The sequence below is a fragment of the Triturus cristatus genome, chromosome 3_1 (assembly GCF_964204655.1).
Source record: "Triturus cristatus chromosome 3_1, aTriCri1.1, whole genome shotgun sequence".
Lineage (NCBI taxonomy): Eukaryota > Metazoa > Chordata > Amphibia > Caudata > Salamandridae > Triturus > Triturus cristatus.
Genome location: NC_140583.1, coordinates 822,840,976 through 822,858,831, shown reverse-complemented (window position 1 = coordinate 822,858,831; position 17,856 = coordinate 822,840,976). Strand labels below are relative to the sequence as shown.

Sequence of the window (17,856 nt, the reverse complement as noted above, 5' to 3'; positions counted from 1 at the left end):
GATGGCCACGCAATGGCAGGGCATAACCCAGGCAAACATCCAAAACCATCCACAGGCTACTGTATAGTGCATGTGGCTACCTTGAGAGAAGCTCCACGATGTGGGGGAAGTCTCCTCCGAGGTTCGGGAGCGTCTGAGAGAGCCGTCGATCCAGAGGGCCTACAGCACAAGTGGCCCATGTGGGTAGAGACCAGAGCAGATCCCCCTGGTAAGACGGAGTGATGGGCAGGAAAAACAAATTGCCCCGGTGTATCCAGCAGAACGGCTGGGTGAGGCGACAATCCCCACGGCCCCAGACGGAACACGGCTCGAGCGAGAGGATACAGGACTACGGATCGGCCGGCGGACCAGTAGGGGTGCGGCGGCTGGGGTGCAGCCTAACTCCGAGAGATCGTTGCGACTCGCCGGGTGGAAGTCGGGTGGTTGTAACTGGCCTCCCCCGTCCCGATGCGGAGTCCAAGGGCCCCCTAAGTTCCAGAGAGACTGGGAAGAACTGTGGTCAGGAACCAGCTGAGTTTAGCAGCAGCGGTTTTTACCCCCATCAGGGGCCTCAGGCACAAAGGCCATCGCGAACAAGCGAGGGGTGGCGACCCTGCAAGAAGCAGTGAGGGGCAGCCCTCCGATTAACACCAACCCGGGGGAAGAATAGAAAAATAAAACAAAACTCCTTAATACGCTGTTGACTCCCATTGGTGACGGGCTGTCAAGGGCCTGTAGAGAGAAGCTTGGAGTCACCTGGGGCCCCAAACTAGGAGACCAGGGTGGCCCCCGCAGGCCTCTTAGGCCATAAATGTCAAGAGCTACCACACCGGGGCCTAGGAAGTGGCCTAAAGGGTGGTGACCTGATCCTAACCCCAAACTCAGATTCAGTGCGTCACCCCTCAGAGTGGCCCCCATGCCTGAAGGAAGCACCTGAGTCTGCTGTCAGCCAGAGTGCCCACAATGGTCTGCACTAAAGGTACACACCTGAGTAAATCTAACCAAATAGAAAGATAGACAGTGGTGATGGGACAACTTGGGGGGGCGAGACCTCTGCCTGATGGTTCTCCTGGAGCTGTGGGCAGGGATACTACATCAGAGCCCTCATTGAAAGACATTATGAAGGTGATAAGAGAGCTATGCACACCCTTGAACCAAAGTTAGATATGGTCACGGAGGAGGTGAACCCACTGCGGGTCGACTTACGCAAAATGGTGGACAAAGTCTCCAAGGCAGAAATAAACATAGGAGGTATTCAAAGCAAAACCAAAAGGCTGGAAGAACAGGTGGCATGCCTCACAAAACAACAAAAGGACATGATGGCCTGCATCAAAGACTAGGAGGGAAGGGCCAGATGCAACAACATCCGCATGGTGGGGGTCCCGGAAGGGGCGTAGGGCCAGTCACCAGATCTTAGCCTGGAAGACTTGATCCTTCATACCCTCCTGCCCAAGCGCCTGTCCAGGTACTTTTGAGTCGAGCAGGCACACAGAGCTTCGGGGCCACTGCCGTGCCCGGGAGCCCCCCCTACGAACCATTATTGCGAGAATACTGAACTTCCGTGATCGCAACGCGAGCCTGCAAGCGGCACGTTCGCACAGCGATCCACAATATGAGACTGCCACAATCCAATTCTTCCCGGACTTACCCTCCAGGTACAACGCCAACGAAGATTGTTTGATGCGGTCAAGAAAGCCTTCGGAGACAAAAATCTAAAATACATGATGCTTTTCCTGAAGAAGCTCAAGGTTCTCACGGAAAGGAGGCAGCTCTTCTTCGGGATGCCAGAGGAAGCGTGGGACTGGCTGGAGGGTGGTCGGCAAGGGGAAAAAGCAGAAGAAACCAACTGACATAAGGGCCAGTCCACAGAAAGGCACTGTCCGGGGGTCTTCAGCCCACCAGTCGGACCCAGAGGTGGATAGGGATGAATGCTGATAAACGGCATGCAGCATCCTATGGCTACATAGAGTAACAGATTTCTTGGCTGGGCCCAACGGGGGATCGAATGAGACAAAGAGCCCTAGGAACAGTGGGCCAGAGATATCTACTTATGAAAAAGAACAGTAGTTAGCCTGTCATGACAATGGCCGGAGGTCATTAGGTTGAGATGTGTTTACATTTAAAATCTTGAAACGTAGGTCAGTGTTGAACCGCCCTCCATTTGCTAAATGCACAGTTTTGGGTGACAGGCACTCTGCAGGTTGGGGTGGTGGGGGGTGTTCTCCCATTAAGCAGGGGTACAGGGAGGGGGTGATTAGGTCTTTCATTGACAGTAATTCTGGGGCAAGCCCAGGCCTTGATAGGTGGGAAAAAGAAGGAGAAAACAAATGGTATGTAAGACAATAGAGCAGGACATACTAAGGCTGGAACGAGAGGTGACAAGGAACAGTAATGCTGATCCCCGGCACAGACTAGCCTTGCGGCAACAGGACCTGACAAACCGGGCAGACAAAATGGCTAATCAGCAGGCTCTGGCCATGCAGTGCCGACTGTACGAGGTCGGGACAAGGCATCCAAGCTGTTGGCCTGACTGGATAAGAGGGATAGGGACAGGTCTTGGGTGGCCGGAGTCAGGGACCAGGAGGGCATCCTATAGACGACGAGTACAGCAATAGCAAAAACCTTTGCCTCTTATTATGAGGACCTTTACCAGCCCAGGAGTAATAGGTCATACTCTGACTGTGAGGAGCTTCTCAGTGAATTCACAAACCCAATGCTGTCGGGAGAGACCAGGGATAACCTGGATGCGTAACTGACAGAGGAAGACATAGCAGCGGCCCTGTGTTCACTGCAGTCCAGGAGGACCTCGGGCCCCAATGGGCTGCCGATGGACTTATACAAGCGGCTTTCTGGTAAAATTTCAGGGACAATGTTGGAGATGTTCTGAGCGGCAGTAGAGGAGGGATCCCTCCCCAAGAAGACTAAAGAACGGCCACGATAGTGGTTATCTACAAAATGGGTAAACCCCCAGATTAGTGCGGTTTCTATAGACCTATTTTCCTCTAAAATGTCTAGACAAAGGTCATAGCGAAGGCCCTAGGGGCGAGACGTACAACTTTCCAACCAGACATAATACACATAGACCAGTTGGGCTTCGTGCCATGAAGGAGCACCAGACTCAATCTGCGCAGGATGGATGGAGTCCTGCATATGACTAGAGAGCTCTCAACTCACCAGACTGCACTGATTGCACTGGATACAGCAATGGCGTTCAATAGTATAGATTGGCCATACTTATTCGCTGTTTTAGCCAGATGGGGTTTTGGCCACAAGTTTTGAGCCTGGGTAAAACTGCTATACCAAGCCCGCTAGCCAGAGTGCGGGTCAACAGCGTGATCTCTGGTGTCTTGTCAATGGGCAGAGGCACTAGACAGGGCTGCCCACTGTCACCCCTTCTTTTTGCCTTGGCTCTTGAGCCACTGGCGGTGTGGATACGGGGAGACCCGCTGATATGGGGCATACCCTCATCTGACAGCTGGGAGGAACGGATCTCCCTTTATGTAAACGATATAGCCCATAATTTTTCCAGACCTTATACCTCCATTGCGTGCATTCTGCACATTTCTGACCTGTTGGGACAAATCATTAATATTCCCTTTATCGGGACCCCCACTAAGGCTTTCACTAAACTGTGTGGCACCAATAATCCCAGAGAGATTTAAGTATTTGGGGATTTTCATCACTAGAGACAAGCAAGTATTTGTGCAGCAAAACATCACCCCCCAGTTATTCTGCCTCCGGGCAGACGTAGCACACTGGCGCTCCCTTCCCCTGTCACTCATGGGCAGGGCTGCACTATACAAGATGATGTCCCTTCCCAGATTACTTGTCTTACAAAATACACAGTTTAAGGTAGCACCAATCTGCTTTAAACAAGTAGCTCACAAACTCAGTTCACTGCTGTGGCAAGGGGAGCACCACGCATAGCCCCAAGCAAATTACAAAGAGGCATACAAACAGAGGTTTGGCAATCCCAGATATTAGAAATTACTACTGGGCCTCAGAGCTCCTAATAATTCATGACTGGATATACGCAGACCGGCGTGAGCGGCCTAAAGGGTAGATTGAGAAGCTATGCCAGCTGGTAACCACAAAATTAGCATATACGGGGGAAAAAAGAACCTGGGATTGCCGGTTAATACCGATACAACGGTGAGTAGCTGGATAGACGCCAATTGATACCTGGGTTGGAACTCCGAATTGATGGCTATGACCCCTCTATCGCACAGTGAACTGTTGAAGGAGGTATCCAGACTGCAGGGGTTTTCTCAGTGGGAAAGGATTGGGAGATGTTTGGAGAAACGGTTACCTGCTCTCATTTGAGACTCTTAGCCAGGAGTTTGACCTTTCCCCCATGCAGAGATTTCGCTATCTTCTGCTCGGTCACGCGCTTAGGAAGCATATCCAGGAGGACACCCTCCTTCCTGATTTTTCCCCCCCTCGAGGACAGACTGTTGGCCGACCCCATCCCTGAAACAGAAATTTAGGTGATGTACCGGAAACTTATTAATAACTACCCAGATCCGATGGGACAGCTTCAATAGGGTTGGGTGGAAGACATAGGTGACATAGACGACGAGAAGTGGGTGGACGCTCTGCAAAGCCCATGGGACATAGCCATCTGGGCCAGATTCAGACTAATACAATTAAAAGTCCATCACCGTTCGTATTATTCATGCACCATGTTGCACAGACTGGGAAGGGCAGAGTCACCACTGTGAGTAAGAGACTGCATACAAGAGGGATCGTTTTACCACAATCTCTGGAACTGCCCGGCGATACAAAGTGACTGGAAGGGGGTGACAGATAGAATGGCTGGGGCCCTAGGACGAGGGTACCAATGAGCGCAAAGTGACTAATACTGATGATTCAAGGTGGGGAAGAATGGGCAAGGCACACTAGGATATGGCTGGCTCTGGCATCTGTGGTGGCAAAGAGACATACTGCAAGGAAATGGGGTGCTCCTCATCCCCCGACAGTAGCGGAATGGGAGGCAGAAAATTATTTATAAGGCCAGAGGATGCCCCAAAAAATGGGACAAATATGGTCCCTATGGAAGAATTATAGAGGGACAATGCTGGGGCCATGATGTACCAGGGAATTCTGACAAAGCCCACGCTACAACAGGGACATAAGACTATCGTAGATTGGACACATATTAGGGGGCAATGATGATAATTTCAGATTCAATTTATGCTATCTTAGGCCACTCCCGGAGATGATTAATGTATCAAATGTGTGACGACAATTGTACTGTACGACTAATATGCATAATGTCTAATGCGCATGTTTATTACAATAAAAACATGTTTTAAACAATGAAAAAACTTTTAAAAATCATGTACACAGTTTCCCTTTTTATATTTCTGAAACGTTGGTGTCATTTTGTTTATTACATTTTAAATTAGTTTTCTAATGTTGTTTAGGAATTTTATTGTTTTGTATTTTAACTTTATTACTGTTTTGGTACTGCATAAATACTTTACACATTGCCCCAAGTCAAGCCGGTCTGCTCTGTGCCATAGCTACCAGGGGGCTGAGCTCAGGTTAATTTTGTGACTTTGAGGGTTTGCCACCACAAGGGTTGTGATTATTCCTTGAGGTGGGTAGTCACCCACCCCAAATAATAATCTTTTTTTTTACAATAAGGTAGCACAGGTCACAGTTTTTTCAGCAAGTTATTACAGGATGATGGTAAAGAGGATACTGGATTGTCCAGCTGCAGGGCTGAATCTATCTATTTTGCTGCCTATGCTTTTCACACCGTGACAGGGTGCTAGGCTTGGCCCAAGATTTTCTGACTGTATGTTTGCATGCCAAAGATCTTATTTACCACCTTCAATAAAAATTTCTCTCTTTTCAAGGCTGAACTTCAGCCATTGCAGGCCCATCCAGTGTTTAACAACAGGGAGACATTGTTGAAGTGAGAACGCATCGGAACAGAAGCCAGTCTGTTGGAACAGCAGTTCTGTGATAGTTAATTAATGTAAGGCTGTGTGTGCGAAGGATCTAACAAATTACCTGCGATCTATCTCTTCTAGGGGGGGGCAGAAAGCCCACCAGACACCAGGGGTAAAATGTTTTAAAAAGATAATGTAGGGGTGGGGCTGCAGACTTTCTGCAACCCAGAGGGCGGAGAGAGTGATTATTCCCAATCTGCCTCCCCTCCCCCCCCACAAAAACCAACTAGACACTAAGGAAAGACTGCAGGGGTGGAGGCTGTCCGCCATTGGCATGCCATGCCCCACCTCAAAAAATTCAACAACAGTTTTTCTGCCTCTCTCCCCCGTGGGGGCAGAAAGCCTACTAGACACCAGGAAATATTTGCAAAAGTAAAAATGCACAGGAGTGAGGGTTCCCCACCATGTACATGCCATGCCGCTCATAAAAAAAAAGAGGCATCAGGCTTTCTGTCCCCCCTGGGCGGCAGAAAGCTCACTGGATGACAAGCAAAATTAAAAAATATCAAATCTAGGGGTGGGAGCTGCCCACCATGTGCATGGCCATGCCCCCAATCCAAAAAAATGAAGTATCAGTCTTTCAATTGGGGGGGATTACCTCGAATCTATGCCCCCCCCCCAGATAGCAAAAACATTTTGTAAAAAAAAAAAAAAATGTACAGGACTAAGGGCTGCCCACCATCGGCATGACCATGCTCCCATCATAAAAGGACACAGTCTTTCTCCCCCCCAAGGGGGGGGTAGATGGGGCAATTACCCCTAATGTGCCCCAAGGCAGACAGAAAGTCCCCTAGACACCAGGGACTGGATTATGCAGTGTTTTTGCAAGGAGTGACCCTCCTGGGCATGAGCCTGTGCCCGTGACGGACCCTCAATTAGGGCAGAGCAGAGCTGGCCCTCGCCACCATCCACAAAAACAAAACTTGTTTTATTATTTTATTATCGTTTTATTTTATTCCCCATGGACCCACACCCAGGACTCTGACGAGTCTTGGGGGCGGGTCCAGGGAGATGACACTGTGGGCCGTTTCAGGCTAGCCAAACCCTCATGCGCAGGGAAACCCCAGCTGCATTGCTGGGGCTGTAGAAAGCAGGCACAGCCTGCGTGGGAGCACAAAGTCCCAGCGCTCAGGCCAATCCTGGCACTGCTTTCATGCAGCGTCATGATTGGCCTCAGTGCATTCTGAGAGCCTGTAGCCGGAATAGCGAGATGCAGCTGACCCCTGACTGATTATTAATATAAACAAAGCCAGAAAGAGAATGCTAAAATTAATACAGATAGTTTCACAGTTCTACTTAAGAATCAGGTTCGGGCCTTTGCAGAATTTTATAACGTGAACAAAGGGCCAGTATTTTTCTCTACTAAAGGCGGCAACCCTTTCTGACTCCTAATAACAAATGTTTATTATTGTTAGTCAATTCAATGCTACTCATATCATCGGTCTCAGCAGGCCAGAATGCTGGATGGACTCTACAGCTTTCAAAATTCAGTTTTAATGTGTAAAATAATAAGTGCTGGTGCCCATAGCTCTGCTCAGAAGACCTAGGCCGGAGCCATTAAATGTTGATGTGCCGAATAGCTAGGCTGTGCAGTCTTCAATCCATCTCATGCCTCTTCAATCCACAACAGACACTCCCTGCTCCTTTATGTCACTCTTGCAGGTTCCTGCTGTCTCTATGTTGATGGTTCTTTAATCTTTCTGCTCCTCCTTCTTTCTCCTTTATGTGGTTTTCCTTCTTAAGCACTCACGAAAAGTCTGATGTAGAAAAATAAGCACTGGTCCCCTAAAATGAGTCCGGGTGACCCTAACCACTCAAAGCCCTTGTGACCATTGGATAAACACAGATCCTCTTTGAAAAGGAAGGATACTTCTTTGAGAAGAATCACACGTGGATACCTACATCGGGATTACAGCAACTGCTACTACAGTGGCTTTAAGACATAAGTGTGTACTTCAAGGATTAACTTCTACATGACCACTTTTGAGGTTTATTTATTTACATAATAGCAATTTAATGTAGAACATACAGAACCCAGGGGTGTCAGGTTGCTTTACAATATCACAGGAATGTTACAAACATTAGGGCATACAAGATGTTCTTAGAAAAATCTACAACAATTGGAGAGGAATAGTAATAGATTCTTTTTACAGAGGGACAAGGAGTGAAGTTAATAGGTATTTTCATATCAGTAAGACATCTTGTTCTTGAAAATTTTGATCAGGGGTTTTGTTCGTATCTTTGGGGGTATCGAGTTCCTACTTCTGGGTGCAATTCCAGAGAAAGATAGGGAGATTGTTCTCTGTTTTCTGAACCTGGGTGGTAGCAGGAATAAGGATTCAGCGCAATGAAGAGAACGGGTATCCCAGATATGTTGAGGTTTTGTGCCAGGTATTTACATAGTACAAGGAGAATGTAGGGGTGTAGCCCTTGTGCAGTTGCCAGAAGTGCAACATCTCACATAACAGTTAAAAAATGAACAAGATCCCCTGGTCTACTTTGCACACACACACACACACACACACACACACACAAACACACAAACACACACACATATATATACACACACATTAAAAAAACATATTTGTTTCAAGTATATATCGGATTCAGACATCATTATTTAGGGTTGTATATTATAGATGAGCTAGTACAATTGTGCATACCCTATAGACATATTTTTCTTAAGAACTTGCAACCACATCATTAAACCACAATCAGTGCTGTAAACATACTTTAGGAAATCAAAATAAAATAAACATTACTGTGAAAAGACCAAAACGACATCAAACTTAAGAGATACCTTATTTTTAGACAAATTTGAGGAATCCTTCTCAGGGCACGGGAAAGTATCAGCCTAAACCAGAGTGGATTTCCCTACTGAAATGAAAACATGTTCCATGAGATTTTCATTCCTTCTTAGTCCTTGGAAAGCCACCTCACTAGATGCTTGTCAACACTTGGCATGACACGTTGCGTTTCAACCCTTTTTGTGTGGTGATCATTCCCATGCGGTCTTAATTAAGACTTGGATCCTTACACAGATATTTCATTCCAACTTCACCAAAAGCTGTTGCAGCTTCTTCTTAGGGCTTTGTTGGTCATCTTCAACAGGTGAAGTACTCTTACAGCTCTCCTCACACATGCATTGATGCAGCTGATAGTTCCCATTAACTGGAGAACCCCTGGATCAATTTGATTGATTTCTTGCATGCTGTTTGCATTGGCTGTTTTCTGACAACTTACGGTGAACATGAGTACAGGCCATAAAGCAGGCCTTGTGTGTAATACAGGTCACTTTAAAATACTTCTAAGTTCTGTTGGAAGCCAGTTGAGAGTGACCGGCATTGTAATAATGTGACTGGAGCATCTGCTCCTGAGATCAGTCTCACTGCAGCACTGAGGGTTGCTTTCATTTGAATCAGGTACATTTTCAGGATTCCTGTGGGCTGAGTCTTGCGATGACTAGAGATTGTACCACATAGTAAAAACCATTTCCAGGATTTAAATGTTTGATATTTCAGAGAAATCAGAGCTGGTGCAGAGCACTCTGTTGTGGTGTTTATGTAAATTCGTATGTTCACACTAGTAGAGATTTATACCTGGAGATTCAGTGCATTCAATGATTTTAGGTTAGCAGTTCAGTACAATTAGTGATTTCAGCCAGTCTTGGACCAGAGTCAAATAATTAAAGTGGGACGGAAAAGAGAATTGTGTCTTCAGTGAGTTTAGGTTCAGGTGTTTGAAGCCCAGCCAAACTTCTTTGTACTTTACAATTTGCTTTTGAAAGAGAATGTCTTCTTGAGACAACACTTTTAGATGTAGCTGTGCATCATGAATAGAGATGGTATAAGAGGTTTGAAAACTCTAGAATTGAGATCAAAGGGGTCATTTAAAAGTTGAAAAAAATTAGGCATTGGACAGATACTTGAGGAAGTCCTCGGTCAACAGAACTAAACATTATTGAGTCCTGTTCTGTGAGGTTGTCAATGTACAGGTTTCCATTGCCTCATGATACATATGCACAGACATCAAGCTTGGTATTACAACACTACAAAATCTTTGGACTTACCTATGCTATGCTAGCAGCAGGACTCTACCAACTTCATTGTTAACCTGAACATTTCTGGAAAGATTTTTTCACTGTTTCACAGTGGATTATTGGATCAAGGTTTCTATTAATCTGGTTTTACCTAGTCTCCTGTCCACTGTCTTTCACAGATATTTCAGTTGCATGGTGTATATATAATGGCAGGGTGCACAATTATTATGAACTTCCTTTTGAAAATTATGTGGAACTTTTCCATGTTGACCTGAAGTATTCTCAAATTGTATCCACAATACCTTTAAGCACCAAAAGGCAGGTCCACATTCTGATGAGTTAACACAAATGCGAGAGGCCCGCATTTTGTGAGCATCATTCTTATGTGGGGCTTTATACTGCAGGGCCCTCACAGTGGTAATGGTAGGTAGTGGGAGAAGGAAAAGAGGAGGAGTTCCAAGACCTTAGCCCTGTACATATCCTGCCACAAAATGAAAGGTCAGGTCCTTTTGACCAATTGGTTTTCTTGGTTGCCATTGCTATAAGTCATTGACAAAAAATAAATTTTCTTTGAAGCATCAACCAAAATAATAACAAAAAAGGTGCAGTGACACCGTCAAGTCATTTCGTAGGAGCATGCATGTGTGATGACCGAGGCACACAGATGCATCTACAAGCAAGCACACATATGCATCATCAAGTAAGGGCACACATGACACCACGCATGCACGGCCTACTATATGACACAGGTGCCTTTTTTTTAATTTACTGATCCGAATATAAGTAAATAGAAGATAATACTTCTGGAATCTTAAGGTATTTTTAGGTGGGGGGCCAGCAGTCATTTGCTGCCTGCCAGTCCAAAATAAAAGTGAAGGAAAAAGGTCTACATGGGAGGCGGCGGAGAAGCGGGTGGGGTGGGATTAACTGGGAGTGGGCTGTGGCGATAAAATAAAAATAAAGATGGATGGTGGGAGGAAAGGAAAAACAGCACATGAGGAAGTTAACAACACGGAGCACGGAGGAGACCTGGAAAACACGTGCACTCTAATATATTGATTAACCTAAAAGAAAAAAGTAGTTTTCAAAAAATGAGTAGTGAAAGGATATAAGTCAGCCAGTCAAAATGATGATAAAGACGCTATGCACGAGAGGAGGGGCAAACAAAAGAAGACTAAGGAAAGTCATCAAACAAGAGGCAAGTAAATAAGTGTGGTTATATAGCCACCAATGGAAAGCAAAGGGGAGGTGTAAGTCCACTATAAGTTGTTGGTAAGCCCACAAAAGGTCTTTCACAACCAGACAGTGCAAGGTGAGACTTAAATAGCATTATGAAGCAGTAAGTTAGCCAGAGCACCAGGTGATGCGGAATGCTGGACCTGCCCTGTAAAGCCACATGATTTTTCAAGAAATCATGACCTGGGCCCCTTCTGACAGGCCTGTTATTTTTAGTAGGTCCAATAGACAATAGTTCAAGTGATCCACATTTGGAGTTAATGCATCCAGTCCATATCCATCTTTAGGCTGTCACTTTTTTCTTCTCCTCCCTTTAAAACATGGCTGTGTGAGATGACAGCAAATGTTGTCCTTGAACATAAAATGCCAGAGCAAGAATTGGTAGGTGTAAACTGAAGCCTCTTTCACTGTGACACAGCATGGAATTTGTGGTCAGAAAGAGCTGTAGAAACTATCTAAAAAAAATTTAAGGTGACATAGTAGGTAGTTTGCAGTTGAGCAAGAGTATGTGAATAACAGCTTATACTGCTTTTCATAATGAATTTTTGTAATTTCTAATATCTATGTTACTAAAGCAAAATCTGACAGAACTCAGTTGGATGGATGTCAGGCTTTCAAAGGTAAGTGCCCCAGTCACCTATCTCACACAGTCGTCAAATGAGAAAGGACGCAATGGGTGCTATCGAGCAGAAGCTTTGGAATTTACAGGACCAGAGAGCCACTCTACAAAATCCATCTTGTTTTAGGATATTTTCCAGTATTTCAGTCCACTAGTGCGAGATAGATGCATCATCTCACGAGAATCTTAGTCCCATGTTGTCTACAGAGCTGTTTTATAGTTGTTTATGATTTGTTTTTTCTAGACTTATTTTAGCTTCTCTATTTTGTTTTCCTCAATTTGGTTACTGCCTCAGTGTGAGGGAACTGCACTCTTATACTCAGTTGGCCACATTCACCTTGCTTAACTTACGACGTTCTTGGTTGACTCCATCTGCCTGCTCATCACGGTGTTCATCCTCCCTCCACCTCACCAAATTCCTCTCTTGGGCGCCATCACCACTGATAGCATGCGTAAAGTGATTGTCAGACTGGTTTATTATCCTTTCCTGGTCTCCTTTCTCCATTCCCAGGGCTACTCTCTGAATGGTACTTCCTGCAACAATGGGGGATAATGTGGCCCTATAAGGGACCTGATTCAATCATTCCATTTTGCAACTGAGGTATGCTACACCTGCCTGCTGCTTTCATGACATTGACATGCATTTCAACCTGTATGAGTTTCCTTGCTCTATAACTGAATATCTTAGTACAACGGCTGCTGTGCTATATATCTACCTACTTCACAACACTACTCTCAAAGGAGTAGTTGTCCAACAGGGATACTTTCCCTTTTGCAAATTTCCAGAATTTGGTAACTTTTCAATGGTTTACAACCGCAGTTGTGGTCCCAAGCCATTGGCCCAAGCTATTCCAATGCACAATTACGAGGTGACACTGCTTTTACCACTTTCCTAATTGCAATTCAGAATAGGTTGATAAACCTCTTTTGTGATTCGGGTTTAGTACATATCAAAAAGCTTTTAATGGTGGTATATCCTCTGGTTTTACAAATCACAAGATTTGTGACTGAAACATGTCTTTGTACTTCTATGCCCAGATTAAATCAGTTTTGGAACTAAAGTATCTCTACAGATACTAACAGAGTTCGGGAGTCTGTCTTGGATATTTGGTAGCCTCTCTGAATAGGAGAGTTCTAGAATGATTTTAACTATTTAGCTGACTGTATGGATTAAGCAAAATAGTTACCTTTTTCGAATCACTGGTAAGGACTGTACCTCTAGATTTTGCTTGCTTAATTCTTGTTGTTTTGAAGCGTTCACTCTCTTCTAGAAAGGCATGGGGTTAATTTTAATTTAGAAATAGGAATGCAAAAGAATTCCATATTTAAATTTGACTGGCAAATAAGGAGAAATAGAGGACAGCAGAGAGAACGAGAGAGAGAGAAAAGGATTACCCGGAAGGAGAGTGGTCTGAGAAGGCGAGGTATCCATTTAAGCTTACGTTTGCTTGTCTAGGTGTATTTTTATATAGAGCCTTGTGTCCCATGCTTTGCCTTATTTCTGCATTGAAGCCCCCTTGAAGCAAACATTTATTCTTGCTCTTATTTTTTATGTATATATGTTACAATGCATTATTTTATTTATTATTTCAATTAAATATATTCACAGTATAGCGATGTTTCTTATACATTGACAGCATATCAATGATCAGTATGTTACATATTCATAATTATGATGAGAGAAACACAGAAGTAAGAGAAACCCAGTAGTCAGACAATTCTGAGAGCAAATTCACACATTTCTATTCACACTTTACAATCACAAATCACGAGGCTTTTTTTCTTAGAATAATGTTGAGAAATAGTATATAAGGTCCCTGCAAGAACCTCTCAAGAAGAGTGGAACTTCAGCATTCCAAATAGAACACATGTCCCACCACTGCCGCTTGTGTTCAAGTCGTACATCGGCACTTGCTGGCACCAGATATCTGCATCTCGAAAGAACACTGACATAGCAAACAAAGGCTGGCCTTGCACCTCTGAGCAGGCAGCAGGCTGGGAAAACATTTAATTATGAACAGATGTGTATGATGTGGGCCATTTTAGGAAGCTTCTAAGTTTGGCATGATTTTGGTGCTAATACAGACATTAGCTAGGGCTAGAAAAGAGGGGATTTCAGTATATGTTTCACACAAAGATTTCCTTGCCTTTATATTACTTACCATAATGTTTCTATCTGTAATCACTCTTACTTGTACACTGCACTGAAAAAGGGCTCTAACATAATAATAAAGCCTTTTTAAATAATAGCGTATATTTCTTGTGTGTGTGTGCATCTTTCTGGGAACAGGCGTTTCTGCAAATCACATCGAAATAAATGCATTCCCGGCAGTCTTTGAGTGGACTGAGTTACCAAATTTGCATTATCTCCAGGTAAGTGACGAGATATGCATGCCTGTCTGTCTTTCTAACATAAGCTGGTAAATTGGTTCTAACCTGATGGCAAAGGAAACCTACTGGGCCATATTTACAGGAAGACTTGTAAAATCCTATCAGTCTCAACCTGCCTTTCTGACATTTCCAAGCACTATTCTAAGGAACTAATCCCAGATTTATGGTACTCAATTTTTAAAACATTTTTTACCACACATTTGTTTAGAACGCATATGCTTTTACAACGCATGCCGTTACCACGCATTGATTATCTATATTTATATATAATGAAAAAGAATATTTGTGGGTGGAACCCCCCACCCTTCCAGAACGTACCTTAAATCCGTTGTAAAGGCATGCGTTGTAAAGGCATATATGTGGTAAAAATAAGCGTGGTAAAAAACGTGTTGTAAAGGCACAACGTGTTAAAAACCTCGATGTAAAGGCTGTTCCCCGGAAGGATAGTAGGCTAAGTCTGCCTTGCCGGAATTTGAAATTAGCACCTTGAGATCAATGTAGATGGCTGAGGCAAGATGTATGTATATTATATAATCTACTGGGTTGAGCTTTCCAGACAAGCTGGAGAGTATGGTTTCATGCTTTCTGTAGTTTACCAAGATGTTGATTGGCACAGTGCTTGTGCTGGGATCAGTACAACATCAGGGGAGGATGGAGCTTTCATGCATCTATGGAATAGGCGTGGAAGGGAGCTTCTAGCTCCTCCAGCCTGAGTGAGCTTTACACAGACAAAGGCGAGAGCAAAACACATCAGTCCCAATGTGTGTGCAACTGCATAAAACAATAATCCTGAAAAAGAAATGTAAAAAATAAGGAAGAGGCATAAATTAACTCATGAAAAACATGGATAATGAATCTTTTCAACATCAAGATTGATATTTGGTGTAGGTCTGTCATTCACACAGTGAGTATATTGAACTGGTTCTTGGCTGACAAGACTTGACAAAGACCCATAGTGAGGACATTTGATTTTGGATATAGATGATCAGGGAGAATTTATTTCTGTTCTTATTTACAAACCAATCTGATGAACGTATTTGGTGCGGCTCACCAATGAAGCATTGATATTTTCATTGCAAGTAAAAGTAAATAAACTCATACCAATTAAAGATATATGTAGAGTATAACTGGAAATATATTTTAGCAAACCAAGTGTAATGTATCAAGTAAAAGCCAAGCAACTGGCATACAGAGAGCTTGCTTTTATTTAACTTACATGTGGTCTACACGCAAAATCTATTTGGTTTTGTTCTATTTAGGCCATATGAGGTTTATTCTAACAGGTGATTAGTTACAGTCGCAGGTCACAGACTTTAATAAAAAAAACTAATCACTAACTCATGGTATTTGAATATGGTTCTATTTTGTATACATTATATGAACCAGACTATTTAATGACTATTCCAACTGTTGACATAGTTTCTAGCAGCCAGGACTACAGCGTACGAAGCACAAGGAAGAATTGGTTGGCTGCATGGCCAAGCAAACCAGAATAGTCTCTTCTCACCTGCTGGGATTACGCCAAGAGGAAGTGACGCTCTGACAGGCGTGAAATCAGAACCGGTACTCCTCCCGGCATCCATCTGGGCTCTGAGAAGTAGACCATGGGCCACCTCGTTGGTGAATCCATCCCCACCAACACAAATCAATCTGAAACATAACACAATTTTCACCTTCATTTTTAGACCTAGCCACGTTCATAAGGCTTTAACTAAATACTACTCATCATATAGATAGTAAAACATGGATTAACTGCACATAGGTCACGCAAGATTAGATAACAGTTGGCAACTAGGGAACGGCATGAGTACACAGTGGGTAAATTGCTGCCTTCCGTCTTTTTTTTGTTTTGATAAATCACTTAACATCCTGTTCTCTTTTGCCCCATACCACAATTCACCGACAGGTTTTCCTCCCTGATGGAACTTTCACTGGTAAAACCCGATTTTAAATCAGCCAAGCACCAAACCTGATTTTCAAATCCAATTGACAAGTCTATAATAATTTAGGCCATGTTTTTACTCAAACCTTAACTTCATTTTATGAAAGGTGCACCGGCCACATTTGTGGCCCTTTTTCTTACATAATATCAATTGCAACATTGTTCAAACTATAAATTCTAAAATAGATTAGGAAATTAATTTTACAAAAATGGGAACTATGAGTAATTACTTTCTTTACATTGCTTGAGAACTGTTTACATGGAGCAGATCTACCAAAAATATATGGATACCATACAAAGTCAATCCTCTTGTCCACACCTAGCATATAATAATCCGTATATTACACACCTATTTAAAAAAAAAAAAACACTACAATATATAAAACAGTACTAAGTATATTAGAGCCCAAAACCATCACAATCATACATACATTCACACAATCAACACCCCTACTTCATACCCGACTATATTTCACATAATAGCACACTCACAATCCTCCATCCATCAACACAACATCATATATGGCCACAGAAACATAATTACTTGTGTATGCAAATACCAGTGGATGAAGACACACTCACTATCACATAACCACATTCATTAGGCCATACCCAGTGACATACATCAATCAATATAACCACAATCAAGTGGGCACCATTTGAATAAAATCATACCGGGGGTTTGTTGGGTGTTGTGGGTGTTTCTTTAACACCCTTTAATCACTGGCCTAAACTACTAAAAACAATATTCTCAAACACTGCTGGAGAGTTTGCCAAAAAAAAGCTGCTTGGGGAGGGTGTTTAATATAAATCCCACATCGAAAGGGGCACATTTAAACCTTGTACACCCATCTTTCCCAAGGACGTCCCCTTCACCATGCCTAAGTTTGGGGGAGATATGAACCCTCTACATCCATTTGCCCAAGGGCAAAGGGAAGTTTTGCAAAAACCAAAAAAAAGGAGAGGATGCCAGCTTGGCACCTCCTTCTGCATTCTGTTCACAATTGTAAACTTAGTGCATAGAGGAACCAAGGAAAAGCAGATCAGCTTGCAATCTCTCCTATGCCCTGTTCCTAATTGTGAAAACGAGACAGGAGCATGTCACCTTGCACCCACTGCTACATTTTGTTTACAACTGGGAAAAGGGTGTCAGAGTGGCTGCAGCTGACCCACTCCCTCGTGACCTGGAGATGTGTGCAGGTCAGCTGTCACCCAGAATTCCAATCATAAAAGGCGAGTGAAAAATGATTTCAGGATCGTACTTTTAATGTTTGAACCGCTTGACCAATCTGCACACAATTGGGCATGGTGTAAGATGTTACCTTACTCATGTTTACTTGAACTTCGGTGCAGTTTAGTCAAGGGGTGATAAAGTTTGTGAGGATAAATACATATAGATGTAGCTAAACGTGATGGGGTAAGGCAAGAAAAAGCCTGACACTTCACCTCCCAAATCCTTAGCTACTGCTAGGGAGATTGTTGTATTGTTCAATAAAATTAGATGTAATTTGGTGGTAATAGGATACCAACAAAAACATTTTTTCATAAACATCCAGTACTTTATTATAAATCATAGTCCATGCATTTCTTACACTGCACAAAGAAAAAAATGTGGATCAATGTATCTTCACAATGTCTATTCTTCGCAAATTGCCATCAAATAATCTTTACAGCCAGCCAGCATGTGTTC

At 43.5% G+C, this 17,856-nt stretch overlaps 1 protein-coding gene across 2 annotated transcripts in view; it reads right to left on the bottom strand.

The window, feature by feature from the left end:
* The window catches only part of CERKL (CERK like autophagy regulator), a 261,424-nt gene that overhangs the window by 136,662 nt on the left and 106,906 nt on the right, over nt 1–17,856 (bottom strand). For both annotated transcript variants that reach the window (XM_085645188.1, XM_085645189.1), the window contains exon 5: nt 15,732–15,874. In XM_085645188.1, the coding sequence (XP_085501314.1) occupies nt 15,732–15,874 (143 nt within the window). The remainder of the gene's footprint in view (nt 1–15,731; nt 15,875–17,856) is intronic.